General features: G+C 46.4%; 1 protein-coding gene across 1 annotated transcript in view; it reads left to right on the plus strand.

Annotated features, from left to right (window-relative positions):
• Window positions 1-12,399, plus strand: part of DIP2A (disco interacting protein 2 homolog A) — a 637,392-nt gene that overhangs the window by 517,843 nt on the left and 107,150 nt on the right. The window contains exon 32 of the mRNA XM_069225498.1: window positions 9,504-9,674. Coding sequence (XP_069081599.1) covers window positions 9,504-9,674 — 171 coding nt within the window. The remainder of the gene's footprint in view (window positions 1-9,503; window positions 9,675-12,399) is intronic.

A 12,399-nucleotide genomic window follows, 5' to 3' on the forward strand; every position in this document is an offset into this window, starting at 1 on the left:
CAGGGCAGAGAGTCTGGGTTTTGGAACCTGTGGCTCCCAGGGCACTTCAGGACAAATGGAGTGGCCCTTACCCAGTGCTAGAAAAGAAGAGTCAGGTCACCTACCTGGTGGACCTAGGCACAAGCAGGAGTCCCAAGAGGGTGATCCATGTGAACCGCCTTAAGCTCTTCCATGATAGGGCTGATGTGAATCTGTTGATGGTAACAGATGAGGACCAGGAAGCTGAGAGTGAACCTCTCCCTGATCTCCTCTCATCAAACCCTAAAGATGGCTCAGTTGATGGAGTGATCTACTCAGACACCCTCTCTAGCCAATAACAATCTGATTGTAGGAAGGTCCTACAACAGTTTGCTGAGCTCTTTTCCCTAACCCCTGCTCAGACACACCTGTGTACCCATGACGTGGACACAGGAGACAGCATGCCTGTCAAAAACAAAATATTCAGACAGTCTGACCAAGTTAACGAAAGCATCAAGGTGGAAGTCCACAAGATGCTGGAATTGGGAGTCATTGAGCACTCTGACAGCCCCTGGGCTAGCCCAGTGGTCTTAGTCCCTAAACCTCACACCAAAGATGGAAAGAGAGAGATGAGGTTTTGTGTGGACTACAGAGGACTTAATTCTGTCACCAAGACAGATGCCCATCCCATTCCAAGGGCCGATGAACTGATTGATAAATTAGGTGCTGCCAAATTCTTAAGTACCTTTGACTTAACAGCAGGGTACTGGCAAATCAAAATGGCACCTGGAGCAAAAGAAAAGACAGCATTCTCCACACCTGATGGGCATTATCAGTTTACTGTTATGCCCTTTGGTTTAAAGAATGCCCCTGCCACCTTCCAAAGATTGGTGAATCAAGTCCTTGCTGGCTTGGAGTCCTTTAGTGCAGCTTATCTTGACGATATTGCTGTCTTTAGCTCCAACTGGCAGGATCACCTGGTCCACCTGAAGAAGGTTTTGAAGGCTCTGCAATCAGCAGGCCTCTCTATCAAGGCATCCAAATGCCAGATAGGGCAGGGAACTGTGGTTTACTTGGGACACCTTGTAGGTGGAGGCCAAGTTCAGCCACTCCAGCCTAAGATCCAGACTATTCTGGACAGGGCAGCTCCAAAAACCCAGACTCAAGTCAGGGCATTCCTTGGCTTGACTGGGTATTACAGGAGGTATGTGAAGGGATATGATCCATAGTGACAGCCCTCACAGAACTTACCTCCAAGAAAATGCCCAAGAAGGTAAACTGGACTGTAGAATGCCAACGGGCCTTTGACACCCTGAAACAAGCAATGTGCACAGCACCAGTTCTAAAAGCTCCAGATTACTCCAAGCAGGTCATTGTACAGACAGATGCTCCTGAACATGGGATAGGGGCAGTTTTGTCCCAAACAAATGATGATGGCCTTGACCAGCCTGTTGCTTTCGTTAGCAGGAGGTTACTCCCCAGGGAGCAGCGTTGGAGTGCCATTGAGAGGGAGGCCTTTGCTGTGGTTTGGTCCCTGAAGAAGCTGAGACCATACGTCTTTGGTACTCACTTTGTAGTTCAAACTGACCACAGACCTCTGATGCAAATGAAAGGTGAAAATCCAAAACTGTTGAGGTGGTCCATCTCCCTACAGGGAATGGACTTTATAGTGGAACACAGACCTGGGACTGCCCATGCCAATGCAGATGGCCTTTCCAGGTTCTTCCACTTAGAAAATGAAGACTCTCTTGGGAAAGGTTAGTCTCATCCTCTTTCGTTTGTGGGGGGAGGGGGGTTGTGTAAGGAAATGCCTCCTTGGCATGGTCACCCCCTGACTTTTTGCCTTTGCTGATGCCATGTTTTGATTTGAAAGTGTGCTGAGGCCTGCTAACCAGGCCCCAGCACCAGTGTTCTTTCCCTAGCCTGTACTTTTGTTTACACAATTGGCAGACCCTGGCATCCAGGTAAGTCCCTTGTAACTGGTACCCCTGGTACCAAGAGCCCTGATGCCAGGGAAGGTCTCTAAGGGCTGCAGCATACCTTATGCCACCCTGGGGACCCCTCACTCAGCACAGACACACTGCTTGCCAGCTTGTGTGTGCTGGTGAGGACAAAACGAGTAAGTCGACATTGCACTCCCCTCAGGGTGCCATGCCAACCTCACACTGCCTATGCAGTATAGCTAAGTCACCCCTCTAGCAGGCCTTACAGCCCTAAGGCAGGGTGCACTATACCATAGGTGAGGGCACCAGTGTATGAGCACTGTGCCCCTACAGTGTCTAAGCAAAACCTTAGACATTGTGTGTGCAGGGTAGCCATAAGAGTATATGATCTGGGAGTCTGTCAAACACGAACTCCATAGCACCATAATGGCTACACTGAAAACTGGGAAGTTTGGTATCAAACTTCTCAGCACAATAAATGCACACTGATGCCAGTGTACATTTTATTGTAACATACACCCCAGAGGGCAACTTAGAGGTGCCCCCTGAAACCTTAACCAACTACCCGTGTAGGCTGACTGGTTTTAGCAGCCTGCCACACTCGCGACATGTTGCTGGCCACATGGGGAGAGTGCCTTTGTCACTCTGTGGCTAGTAACAAAGCCTGCACTGGGTGGAGATGCTTATCACCTCCCCCTTGCAGGAGCTGTAACACCTGGCGGTGAGCCTCAAAGGCTCACCCCCTTTGTTACAGCACCACAGGGCATTCCAGCTAGTGGAGTTGCCCGCCCCCTCCGGCCACAGCCCCACTTTTGGCGGCAAGGCCGGAGGAGATAATGAGAAAAACAAGGAGGTGTCACTGACCAGTCAGGACAGCCCCTAAGGCAACCTGAGCTGAAGTGACTCCGACTTTTAGGAATCCTCCATCTTGCAGATGGAGGATCCCCCCAATAGGCATAGGAATGTGATCCCCTCCCCTTGGGAGGAGGCACAAAGAGGGTGTAGCCACCCTCAGGGCTAGTAGCCATTGGCTATTGCCCTCCCTGACCTAAACACACCCCTAAATTCTGTATTTAGGGGCTCCCCTGAACCTAGGAACTCAGATTCCTGCAACCTAAGAAGAAGAGGACTGCTGAGATGAAAAACCCTGCAGAGAAGACGGAGACACCAACTGCTTTGGCCCCAGCTCTACCTGCCTGTCTCCCCCCCTTCTGAAGAAACTGCTCCAGCGACGCTTTCCCCAGGACCAGCGACCTCTGAATCCTCAGAGGACTGCCCTGCTCTAGAAGGACCAAGAAACTCCCAAGAACAGCGGCCCTGTTAACCAAAGACTGCAACTTTGTTTCCAAAGAAGCAACTTCAAGACAACTGCGTTTCCCGCCAGAAGCGTGAGACTTGCAACTCTGCACCCGACGCCCCCGGCTCGACTTGTGGAGGACAAACACTTCAGGGAGGACTCCCCGGCGACTACGAGACCGTGAGTAGCCAGAGTTGCCCCCCCTGAACCCCAACAGCGACGCCTGCAGAGGGAATCCCGAGGCTCCCCCTGACCGCGACTGCCTGACTCCCAGACTCCCAGATCCCGACGCCTGGAAAAGACCCTGCACCCGCAGCCTCCAGGACCTGAAAGACCGGAACTCCAGTGCAGGAGTGACCCCCAGGAGGCCCTCTCCCTTGCCCAGGTGGTGGCTACCCGAGGAGCCCCACCCCCCTTGCCTGCCTGCATCACTGAAGAGACCCCTTGGTCTCCCATTGATTCCAATTGAAAACCCAACGTGTGTTTGCACACTGCACCCGCCGCCCCCGTGCTGCTGAGAGTGTACTTTCTGTGCTAACTTGTGTCCCCCCCGGTGCCCTACAAAACCCCCCTGGTCTGCCCTCCGAAGACGCGGGTACTTACCTGCTGGCAGACTGGAACCGGGGCACCCCCTTCTCCATTGAAGCCTATGTGTTTTGGACACCACTTTGAACTCTGCAATTGACCGGCCCTGAGCTGCTGGTGTGGTAACTTTGGGGTTGCTCTGAACCCCCAACGGTGGGCTACCTTGGACCCAAACTTGAACCCCGTAGGTGGTTTACTTACCTGCAAGAACTAACAATTACTTACCTCCCCTAGGAACTGTGAAAATTGCACTAAGTGTCTAGTTTTAAAATAGCTATATGTGTTTTATTTGAAAAGTATATATGCTATTGTGGTTATTCAAAGTTCCTAAAGTACGTACCTGCAATACCTTTCATGCAAAGTATTACATGTAGAATTTGAACCTGTGGTTCTTAAAATAAACTAAGAAAATATATTTTTCTATACAAAAACCTATTGGCCTGGAATTGTCTCTGAGTGTGTGTTCCTCATTTATTGCCTGTGTGTATGTACAACAAATGCTTAACACTACTCCTTTGATAAGCCTATTGCTCGACCACACTACCACAAAATAGAGCATTAGTATTCTCTTTTTGCCACTATCTTACCTCTAAGGCGAGCCCTTGGACTCTGTGCATACTATTCCTTACTTTGAAATAGTGCATACAGAGCCAACTTCCTACAGTCGAGATCACCAACAAACACACGAATGGGAAATTCATCCCCAGATACTACAAACTTACTTTCGAAGCTGGGGAACACCACAAATAGACCTATTCGCAACAAAAGAAAAAGCAAAATGCCAAAACTTCGCGTCCAGCTATCCACACCCTCACTACAAGGGCAATGCGTTATGGATGAGTTGGTCAGGGATATTTGCTTACGCTTTTCCCCCCTCTCCCACTCCTTCCGTATCTGGTAAACAAATTGAGTCAAAACAAACTCAAACTAATACTAATAGCACCAACCTGGGCTCGTCAACCATGGTATACAACACTACTAGACCTGTCAGTAGTACCTCATATCAAACTACCAAACAGACCAGATCTGTTAACTCAACACAAACAACAGATCAGACACCCGAATCCAGCATCGCTCAATCTAGCAATCTGGCTCCTGAAGTCTTAGAATTTGGGCATTTAGACCTTACACAAGAATGTACGGAGGTCATTAAACAAGTTAGAAAACCAACAACAAGACATTGTTACGCAAATACATGGAAAAGATTTGTCTATTACTGCCATAATAATCAAATTCAACCACCTCAGGCCTCCGCAAAAAACATTGTAAGCTACTTATTACACTTACAAAAATCCAGTCTAGCTTTTTCTTCCATTAAAATACATCTCACAGCAATATCTGCCTATCTGCAGATCACACATTCCACATCACTCTTTAGAATCCCAGTCATCAAAGCATTTATGGAGGGTTTAAAAAGAATCATACCCCCAAGAACACCACCAGTTCCCTCGTGGAACCTCAATATTGTATTAACACGACTCATGGGTCCACCATTTGAACCCATGCACTCTTCTGAGATGCAATACTTAAACTGGAAAGTAGCCTTCCTAATAGCTATCACATCTCTTAGAAGAGTAAGTGAAATACAAGCATTTACTATACAAGAACCCTTTATACAAATACACAAACATAAAGTGGTTCTCCATACAAATCCCAAGTTCTTACCAAAAGTTATGTCACCGTTCCACCTAAACCAAACAGTGGAACTCCCAGTCTTTTTGACACAACCAGACTCAGTAGCTGAAAGAGCCTTACATACGTTAGACATTAAAAGAGCACTAATGTATTATATTGATAGAACAAAACAGTTTCGCAAAACAAAACAATTGTTTGTAGCCTTCCAAAAACCTCATGCAGGAAATCCAATATCCAAACAAGGCATTGCCAGATGGATAGTGAAATGTATTCAGACTTGCTATATTAAAGCAAAAAGAGATCTACCTGTTACGTCGAAGGTGCACTCCACTAGGAAGAAAGGCACCGCAGTGGCCTTTCTAGGAAATATACCTATGACAGAAATCTGTAAGGCAGCCACATGGTCTACGCCTCATACATTCACAAAACATTACTGTGTAGATGTGTTAACAACACAAAAAGCCACAGTAGGACAGGCTGTATTACGAAGATTATTTCAAACAACTTCAACTCCTACAGGCTAAGCCACCGCTTTTGGGGAGATAACTGCTTACTAGTCTATGCACAGCATGCGTATCTGCAGCTTCACATGCCATCGAACAGAAAATGTCACTTACCTAGTGTACGTGGCATGAGACGCTGCAGATTCACATGCGCCCTCCCGCCTCCCTGGGAGCCTGTAGCCATTATAAGTTGATGAAACTTGTACAATTGTAAATTTGTTTGTAAATATATACTATTTTTATACACATTATGTACATACATACTCACTCCATTGCATGGGCACTTTTACTATATACACAACTCCTACCTCACCCTCTGCGGGGAAAACAATTTAAGATGGAGTCGACGCCCATGCGCAATGGAGCCGAAAGGGAGGAGTCCCTCGGTCTCGTGACTCGAAAAGACTTCTTCGGAGAAAAACAACTTGTATCACTCCGAGCCCAACACTAGATGGCAGGATAATGCACAGCATGTGAATCTGCAGCATCTCATGCCACGAACAGATGTACACTGGGTAAGTGACATTTTCCTTACCTCTTATTGCTTTTTTCTTTTAAGAACTCTGAGAAAGATTCTCCCATTCATCCCATTGAAACTACAGAGAACGGTACTCATTGCCCTCGTGCTTTCAAGATTAGATTACTGTAATCCCCTTTACATGGGCATTCAACAACGACCGACAACAAACTGCAAATGCTACAGAACTCAGCAGCTCACCTCCTACTGAGAACTCCAAAGTTCAAATAGGTCTTTCATGCATTGGTTGAGCTACACTGAAATCCTGTCAGAAAGTGAGTAGTCTTCAAGGCACTATGTATGGCTTACAAATCCTTTCACGACATAGATCCTGAGTGTCTTAGGAAGAAATTCAAATGGCACATACCTAGGACAGCTCTCCGAACAGCTGTTTTCCAGAACTATGCTAATTCCTAAAATAAATAAAGCATCTTGGGGCGGTAGAAGTTTTTTCCACTTGTAAACTTTGGAGCAAACTACCTTGGCATCTCAAAGGCCAGTCTTATATTACCTGTTTTAGGAAACAACTTAAAACTTGTCTTTTCTCATCCATGTTGCCCTATTAGTTTCATAGCTGAACATTTAGCAGATGCCATTGTCAAGACGCTGTTGGACATTCACACGCCCTACAAACCTTATCAATATAAACCTGCTTTTAAACTGAAAACACCTCTTTAGGCTGCTGATTGATCAGATGCTAGAGAAAACCAAGAAAGACACAGAGAGTGCCAAGGTGATGGGTGCCCTCCAGATGCCCTCCTCTCATGGGTCCTTTTGGCGGTCCACCTACTGTGGTGGCTTCAAGGACATTTCCTTCCACCTCTTTCCAAAGCCAGCACCACCCTTCACTAGGGGTTATTTTCATAATATCTACAAAGCCACAGGTCCAAAGGAAGAGGTAAGGATGGTTCCCCCAAGGGAACTGCCCCTACCAAACAGTGACTTACCTCTCCTTCCACTGATCACAAGACACTTGTCAGGGGTCAAATCCAAGGAGTCTACACCACATGGCAGCAGATCACCTCAGACCTGTGGGTGCTAGACATCATATGCCATGGTTACTATTTGGAGCTCACTTCCACTCCTCAACATACCACCTCACAGACACATCCTCACCCCACAGCACCAATGCCTACTTTGGGAAGAGGTACCATCACACCTGCAAGGACAGGAGTGAATTCCCTCTACTTTTTCATTCCCAAGAATGGGTCCGTCAGGCCTCATGCCCCTCAACAAGTACATCCTGTCATAAACACTTCCACATGATCCACTTTACAGGATGTCATACCGCTACTCCAAGAAGGTGACTTCATCACTACCTTTGACCTCAGAGATACTTCCATGTTACAATTCACCCAGCTCACTGTCACTACCTCCAGTTAGTAGTAAGTGGCAAACATTATCAGTTCAAGGTGCTGCCATTTGGTGTCACCAATGCTCCCAGTGTGTTTACAAAGTTTTTAGCAGTGGTAGGCGCATACTTGTGGCACAAGGGCATCCACGTGGAGGACTGACTGATCAAGAGTACAAAGCACCAGCAGTGTGTCACACACACTCTGGCATTTATAAACCTCCTACATGACTTTGGGTTTACCTTCAACCCCACTTTGTTCCACCTCCAACCCCTTCAGATTCAGCCCCTATCTAGGGGCGGTTCTCAACTCCCTGGTCAGCAGGTCTTATACCAGTCCTGCAAGGGTGCAAGCCTTCCCTGGCGTTGCTTCTTTTTCAGCCAGATCACTGGGTCACCGTCAGAACAGTCATGCACCTCCTCTGGTTGATGATCTCCTGCATTGCTATAGTCATCCAGGACACATTATGCATTAGCTCATTGCAAGAATGCTGGAGTTTCCCACACCGAGACATGGAGAAATCCTGGCACCTAAGCCCTCAACCTTGCATTTTGGCTCCTGAAGTCTTAGAGTTTGGTTATATAAACCTACCACATGAATGAATCGACGTTCTTAAGGAAGCACATAGACCCACTACCCGCAACTGCTAATCAACACAGTGAAAGTGATTCATCCACTACAGCCTGTCATGACACATTGACCCTTTGGCAGCAAGTGTCCAGGACATTGTCTGTAACCTTTTATACTTACAGGCCACACAGACCTGTGGCCTAGCCTACACTTCCATTTGGCTTCCTTTAGTTGCAGTGGCTGCCAGCTTCAAAACAGGGAACACAAATCCCACTTCAGGATCCCTGTTGTCAAAGCTTTTATGGCAGGTCTGAAGAGTCAGTCCTTCACGGGTCCCTCAGCCCCTGCATGGATTCTAAACATTGTTTTCACTAGGCTCATGTACCCTCCCTTTGAACCCCTTTATTCTTGCCCCCTTCAAGTTTTCTCCTGGAAGGTGGCTTTCCTTCTCACTATCACCTGTCTCAGGCATGTCAGTGAGCTCTAAGCTTTAACCCTGGAAGACACTTTTTCAAGTCTACAGACATAGGGTTGTCCTATATACTAACCTTATTCAGTTGCAGAAAGGGCTCTCCATACTCAAGATGTGAAGTGAGCTCTTATGTACCATGTAGGTATAACAAAACCCTTTTGCAAGACTCACAATTTCTTTTTGCCTTCTCAGATCTGCACAAGGGGCAGGCTCTTTCCAAATCAGGCAAAGTCAGGTGGTTTGTTAAAAGTATTGGTATGCAAATGTCAAAAGATCTTTCCCTAGTCCCCCCCCAAACCCACTCTACCCATTAAAAAGGGCCTTTATGGCCTTCTTAGGGAACATTCCTATAACTGATATCTGAAAAGGTGCTGCCTGCGCCACACCACACACTTTCAGTAAACATTATTGTGTGGTTCTACTGGCACACCAACAAGCTAATATTGACCCGTCTGTAATACACATACTTTTTCAGTTCTCTGCAACATACTCAGGCTAGCCACCGCTTAGGGGAGGACTGCTTTAAAGACTGTGTACAGCATGTGTATCTACAGTCCACATGCCTCAAATGGAATATGTTACTTACGCTGTAAGCATCTATTTGTGGCACGTGAGGATGTTCTCTGTTGTAGCTCTTAATAATGTGGTGTTTTCTTTTTTTTCTTTTCTAGGTGAAAGGAGTGAACCTTTCGTGTGTGAGGACGTGCATGGTGGTAGCAGAGGAACGACCAAGGATTGTACTCACTCAGTCATTCTCTAAAATCTTCAAGGACCTAGGCCTGTCAACTCGTGCTGTGAGCACCACCTTTGGGTGTCGGGTGAATGTGGCCCTTTGTTTGCAGGTGAGATTGGCTGCACAGGCCACTCTTCCTTAATTTGGCATGCAACTGATGACTAAAGCAAACACAATTCTATCTTGTGATATGGCACATGGATGATTGTCATTCCACTTACCTCTTTTAGTTTCTGAACACTTTGACACTATGGCGTGTGCTGGTGATTGTACAGTATTCCTTATGTTTAAACAAACTTTCTCTTATCAGCTTTTGCTTCCATTGCTGTTATTATAGTGCATACAGCCCATCACTGTATTCATTCACAGTATATTCTAGGGAATCTGCATTCTCTTAACCTGTGGTTTTCCTGCATTAGTTATACTACTTACTGTTTCCTAATAGTAAAAACTTAGGTACCTTGCCACCTTAGTGTTTGTTCTGCAAAACGGTAACATGCATTCATGCACCAGGTCACACACTACATGCTCAAACTCAGTGTTCATACAAAATTCTTCACCCAAGTCCTATGCTCCTTTTTCATTTTGCCTCTCTTCTAAAGTACTAAGGTAAAGCCTATTGGGGTCAAGATAGAATGTTGGTATGTTGCAAAGCATGCCACACAATACGTCGCTGTGTAAGCTGAAAAGTGTATCCTTCAGCTCTCGTAGCACAGAGTCCCTGTGCAGCAATGCCTGCATGACCTCACGTGTCCATGGGGATGTACTAGTGGAGGGAAGTGAATCTTTTAGCCAGTCCCTTTGTTGTGCCTGCCCCTCCCCATCCCTAATTCTCCTTTTAAACACCCCTGTGCTCCCCGTTATTCCATGCTGCATCAGGAACCTGCATTGGATTCCCCTCCCCCGCCTGCCAGTTGTTAAGGATATTGCCTGCCAAGTATGAAGCCATGCGTGTTACACTGATGTATTTTGGCCCAGTGCCTTCATTACCTCAGACAGGAGAACGAACCATGCATTTCTTTTAGTGTTTTAAACTGGCGAATCTGCAGCTAAACTTTAACAGTGAGAGAGATCTGCCCTCATAGTACCCATGACAGATAGTTCTGCGATGTGACAGTACACGAGCAGACTGAGACATGGCTGCAGATAGTTCAGCTTGAACATTTAACATCTGCCTTTCTGTCCGGGTCAGAGAAGCCCGTCTGTAAACCTGGTTGACGCCACCCAGAGCTCAGGGCAGACACTGAATGTCAGACTCCAGCCAGCAATTTCTTTCAGGTAAGAGAGCTGACTACTGCGACATCCATGTAGCTTAATTCGGGATGACAGAAGCACTAGTTGCCTGGGTCTGGGCCTGCCTCTAATGACACCTGGGAAGGGTAAGCCATGGACCTTGCACCACTAGGAAAACGTGTAGCATTTTTTTTTTTTTTTTTTTTAAGTGTCTCAAAAAGGGATAATACATTCACTTCTGTGACGGAAACTGCCAGGTGTGACTGAGCAAGTCCTGGCTTTTTACTTACCACTACTTTGCATTGTTGAATTTGAAATTTATTTGAAACCATTGCTCCAGAGTCCCCCGAGCCCTGACCGCCATGGCACCTGCCCTGTGCCTCTTGTCACCACACACACACACACACCTGCTTCTGACTCCTCTCCCAGGCTATCCCTCCCTCCCACCCCCCTCATGGGAGCGCAGATCAGGAACTGCATGAAGGAGAGAAGACTACAAATTTGCCTGCAGGGCCATTAGAACTTGGATGGGGCAGCAAGGTCTGTACTGTGTGTGCTTGTCTGTCTGCATGCACAACTGTGTCTGTGCAGGTTGGTACATGGCTGCATATGTGTATGCACATGCCTGTGTGTGCATGTCAGTGAGTGTCTGTGCACAGGTGTGGAATAAGCATTGTGTCCCCTGCCCCGTCTGAAATGTTGGTCCAGACACAGTATCAGTATTCCCCCTCAACATGCAGGCACTGGCACATTGGTGGTTCTTCCTGGTAAAAAGCAAGCCTTGATACAATGGTGAAAATCCCTGATAAAATGATTGCCCTGGCACAGTGGCGATAATCCCCAGCAACATACTGGCCTGGGCACACTAGTTATAATTTCTGGCAACATGGCAGATCTGGCACATTGGTGGTACTTCCTGGTAAAATGTTGGTCGTGGCACACTGTTGGTAATTAGTTGTAAGAATCTGGGCACTTTTTTCCTTTCCCAATAATCTTGTTTCTTGTGGGTTGATGGTGTGCTTGTAGGGTGTCAACTTCTGATCATAGGTGCAAATGTATAATGTTCAGTAGCACTATTCCTGCCTTAGGATTGTGTGCCCCTCTGTTTGTCAACTATCAAATATAACATTGTTCTTTTTTGTTCCATAGGAAAGTCCCTGATAAAGGACCGCCACAGGTCCGAAATGCATTGGCGCTTTAATTAGCACTAATCGTATGGGGACTTTTGGAATGCATTTTGTGATGTTTATATGTGGAATTCATGGAAATAAGGACATGGAATGAGAATTGGAACTTTGCATTAGTTAATGAATCATGAATGTTTTACTCTGTGTGATAAACAACAGGGAATTTAAGGTTTAAATCTAAAACCCATAACTGTTAACAAGTGGTGCTTAAGGGGGACACTGTCCTAAATTAGCAATACTGCTATTGAACAGTGTTGGTAATATCTGGCAATATATTAACCCTGGCATATTGGATGTAATTCCTGACAACATACTGGCCCTGGCACAGTGATGGAACTCCCAGACAACATGATGGCCCTGATTTAACGGAGGTAATTTCTGTTAAAATTCAGGCTCTGACACAATGGTTTTAAT

The sequence above is a fragment of the Pleurodeles waltl genome, chromosome 3_1 (assembly GCF_031143425.1).
Source record: "Pleurodeles waltl isolate 20211129_DDA chromosome 3_1, aPleWal1.hap1.20221129, whole genome shotgun sequence".
In the NCBI taxonomy this organism is placed as follows: Eukaryota; Metazoa; Chordata; class Amphibia; order Caudata; family Salamandridae; genus Pleurodeles; species Pleurodeles waltl.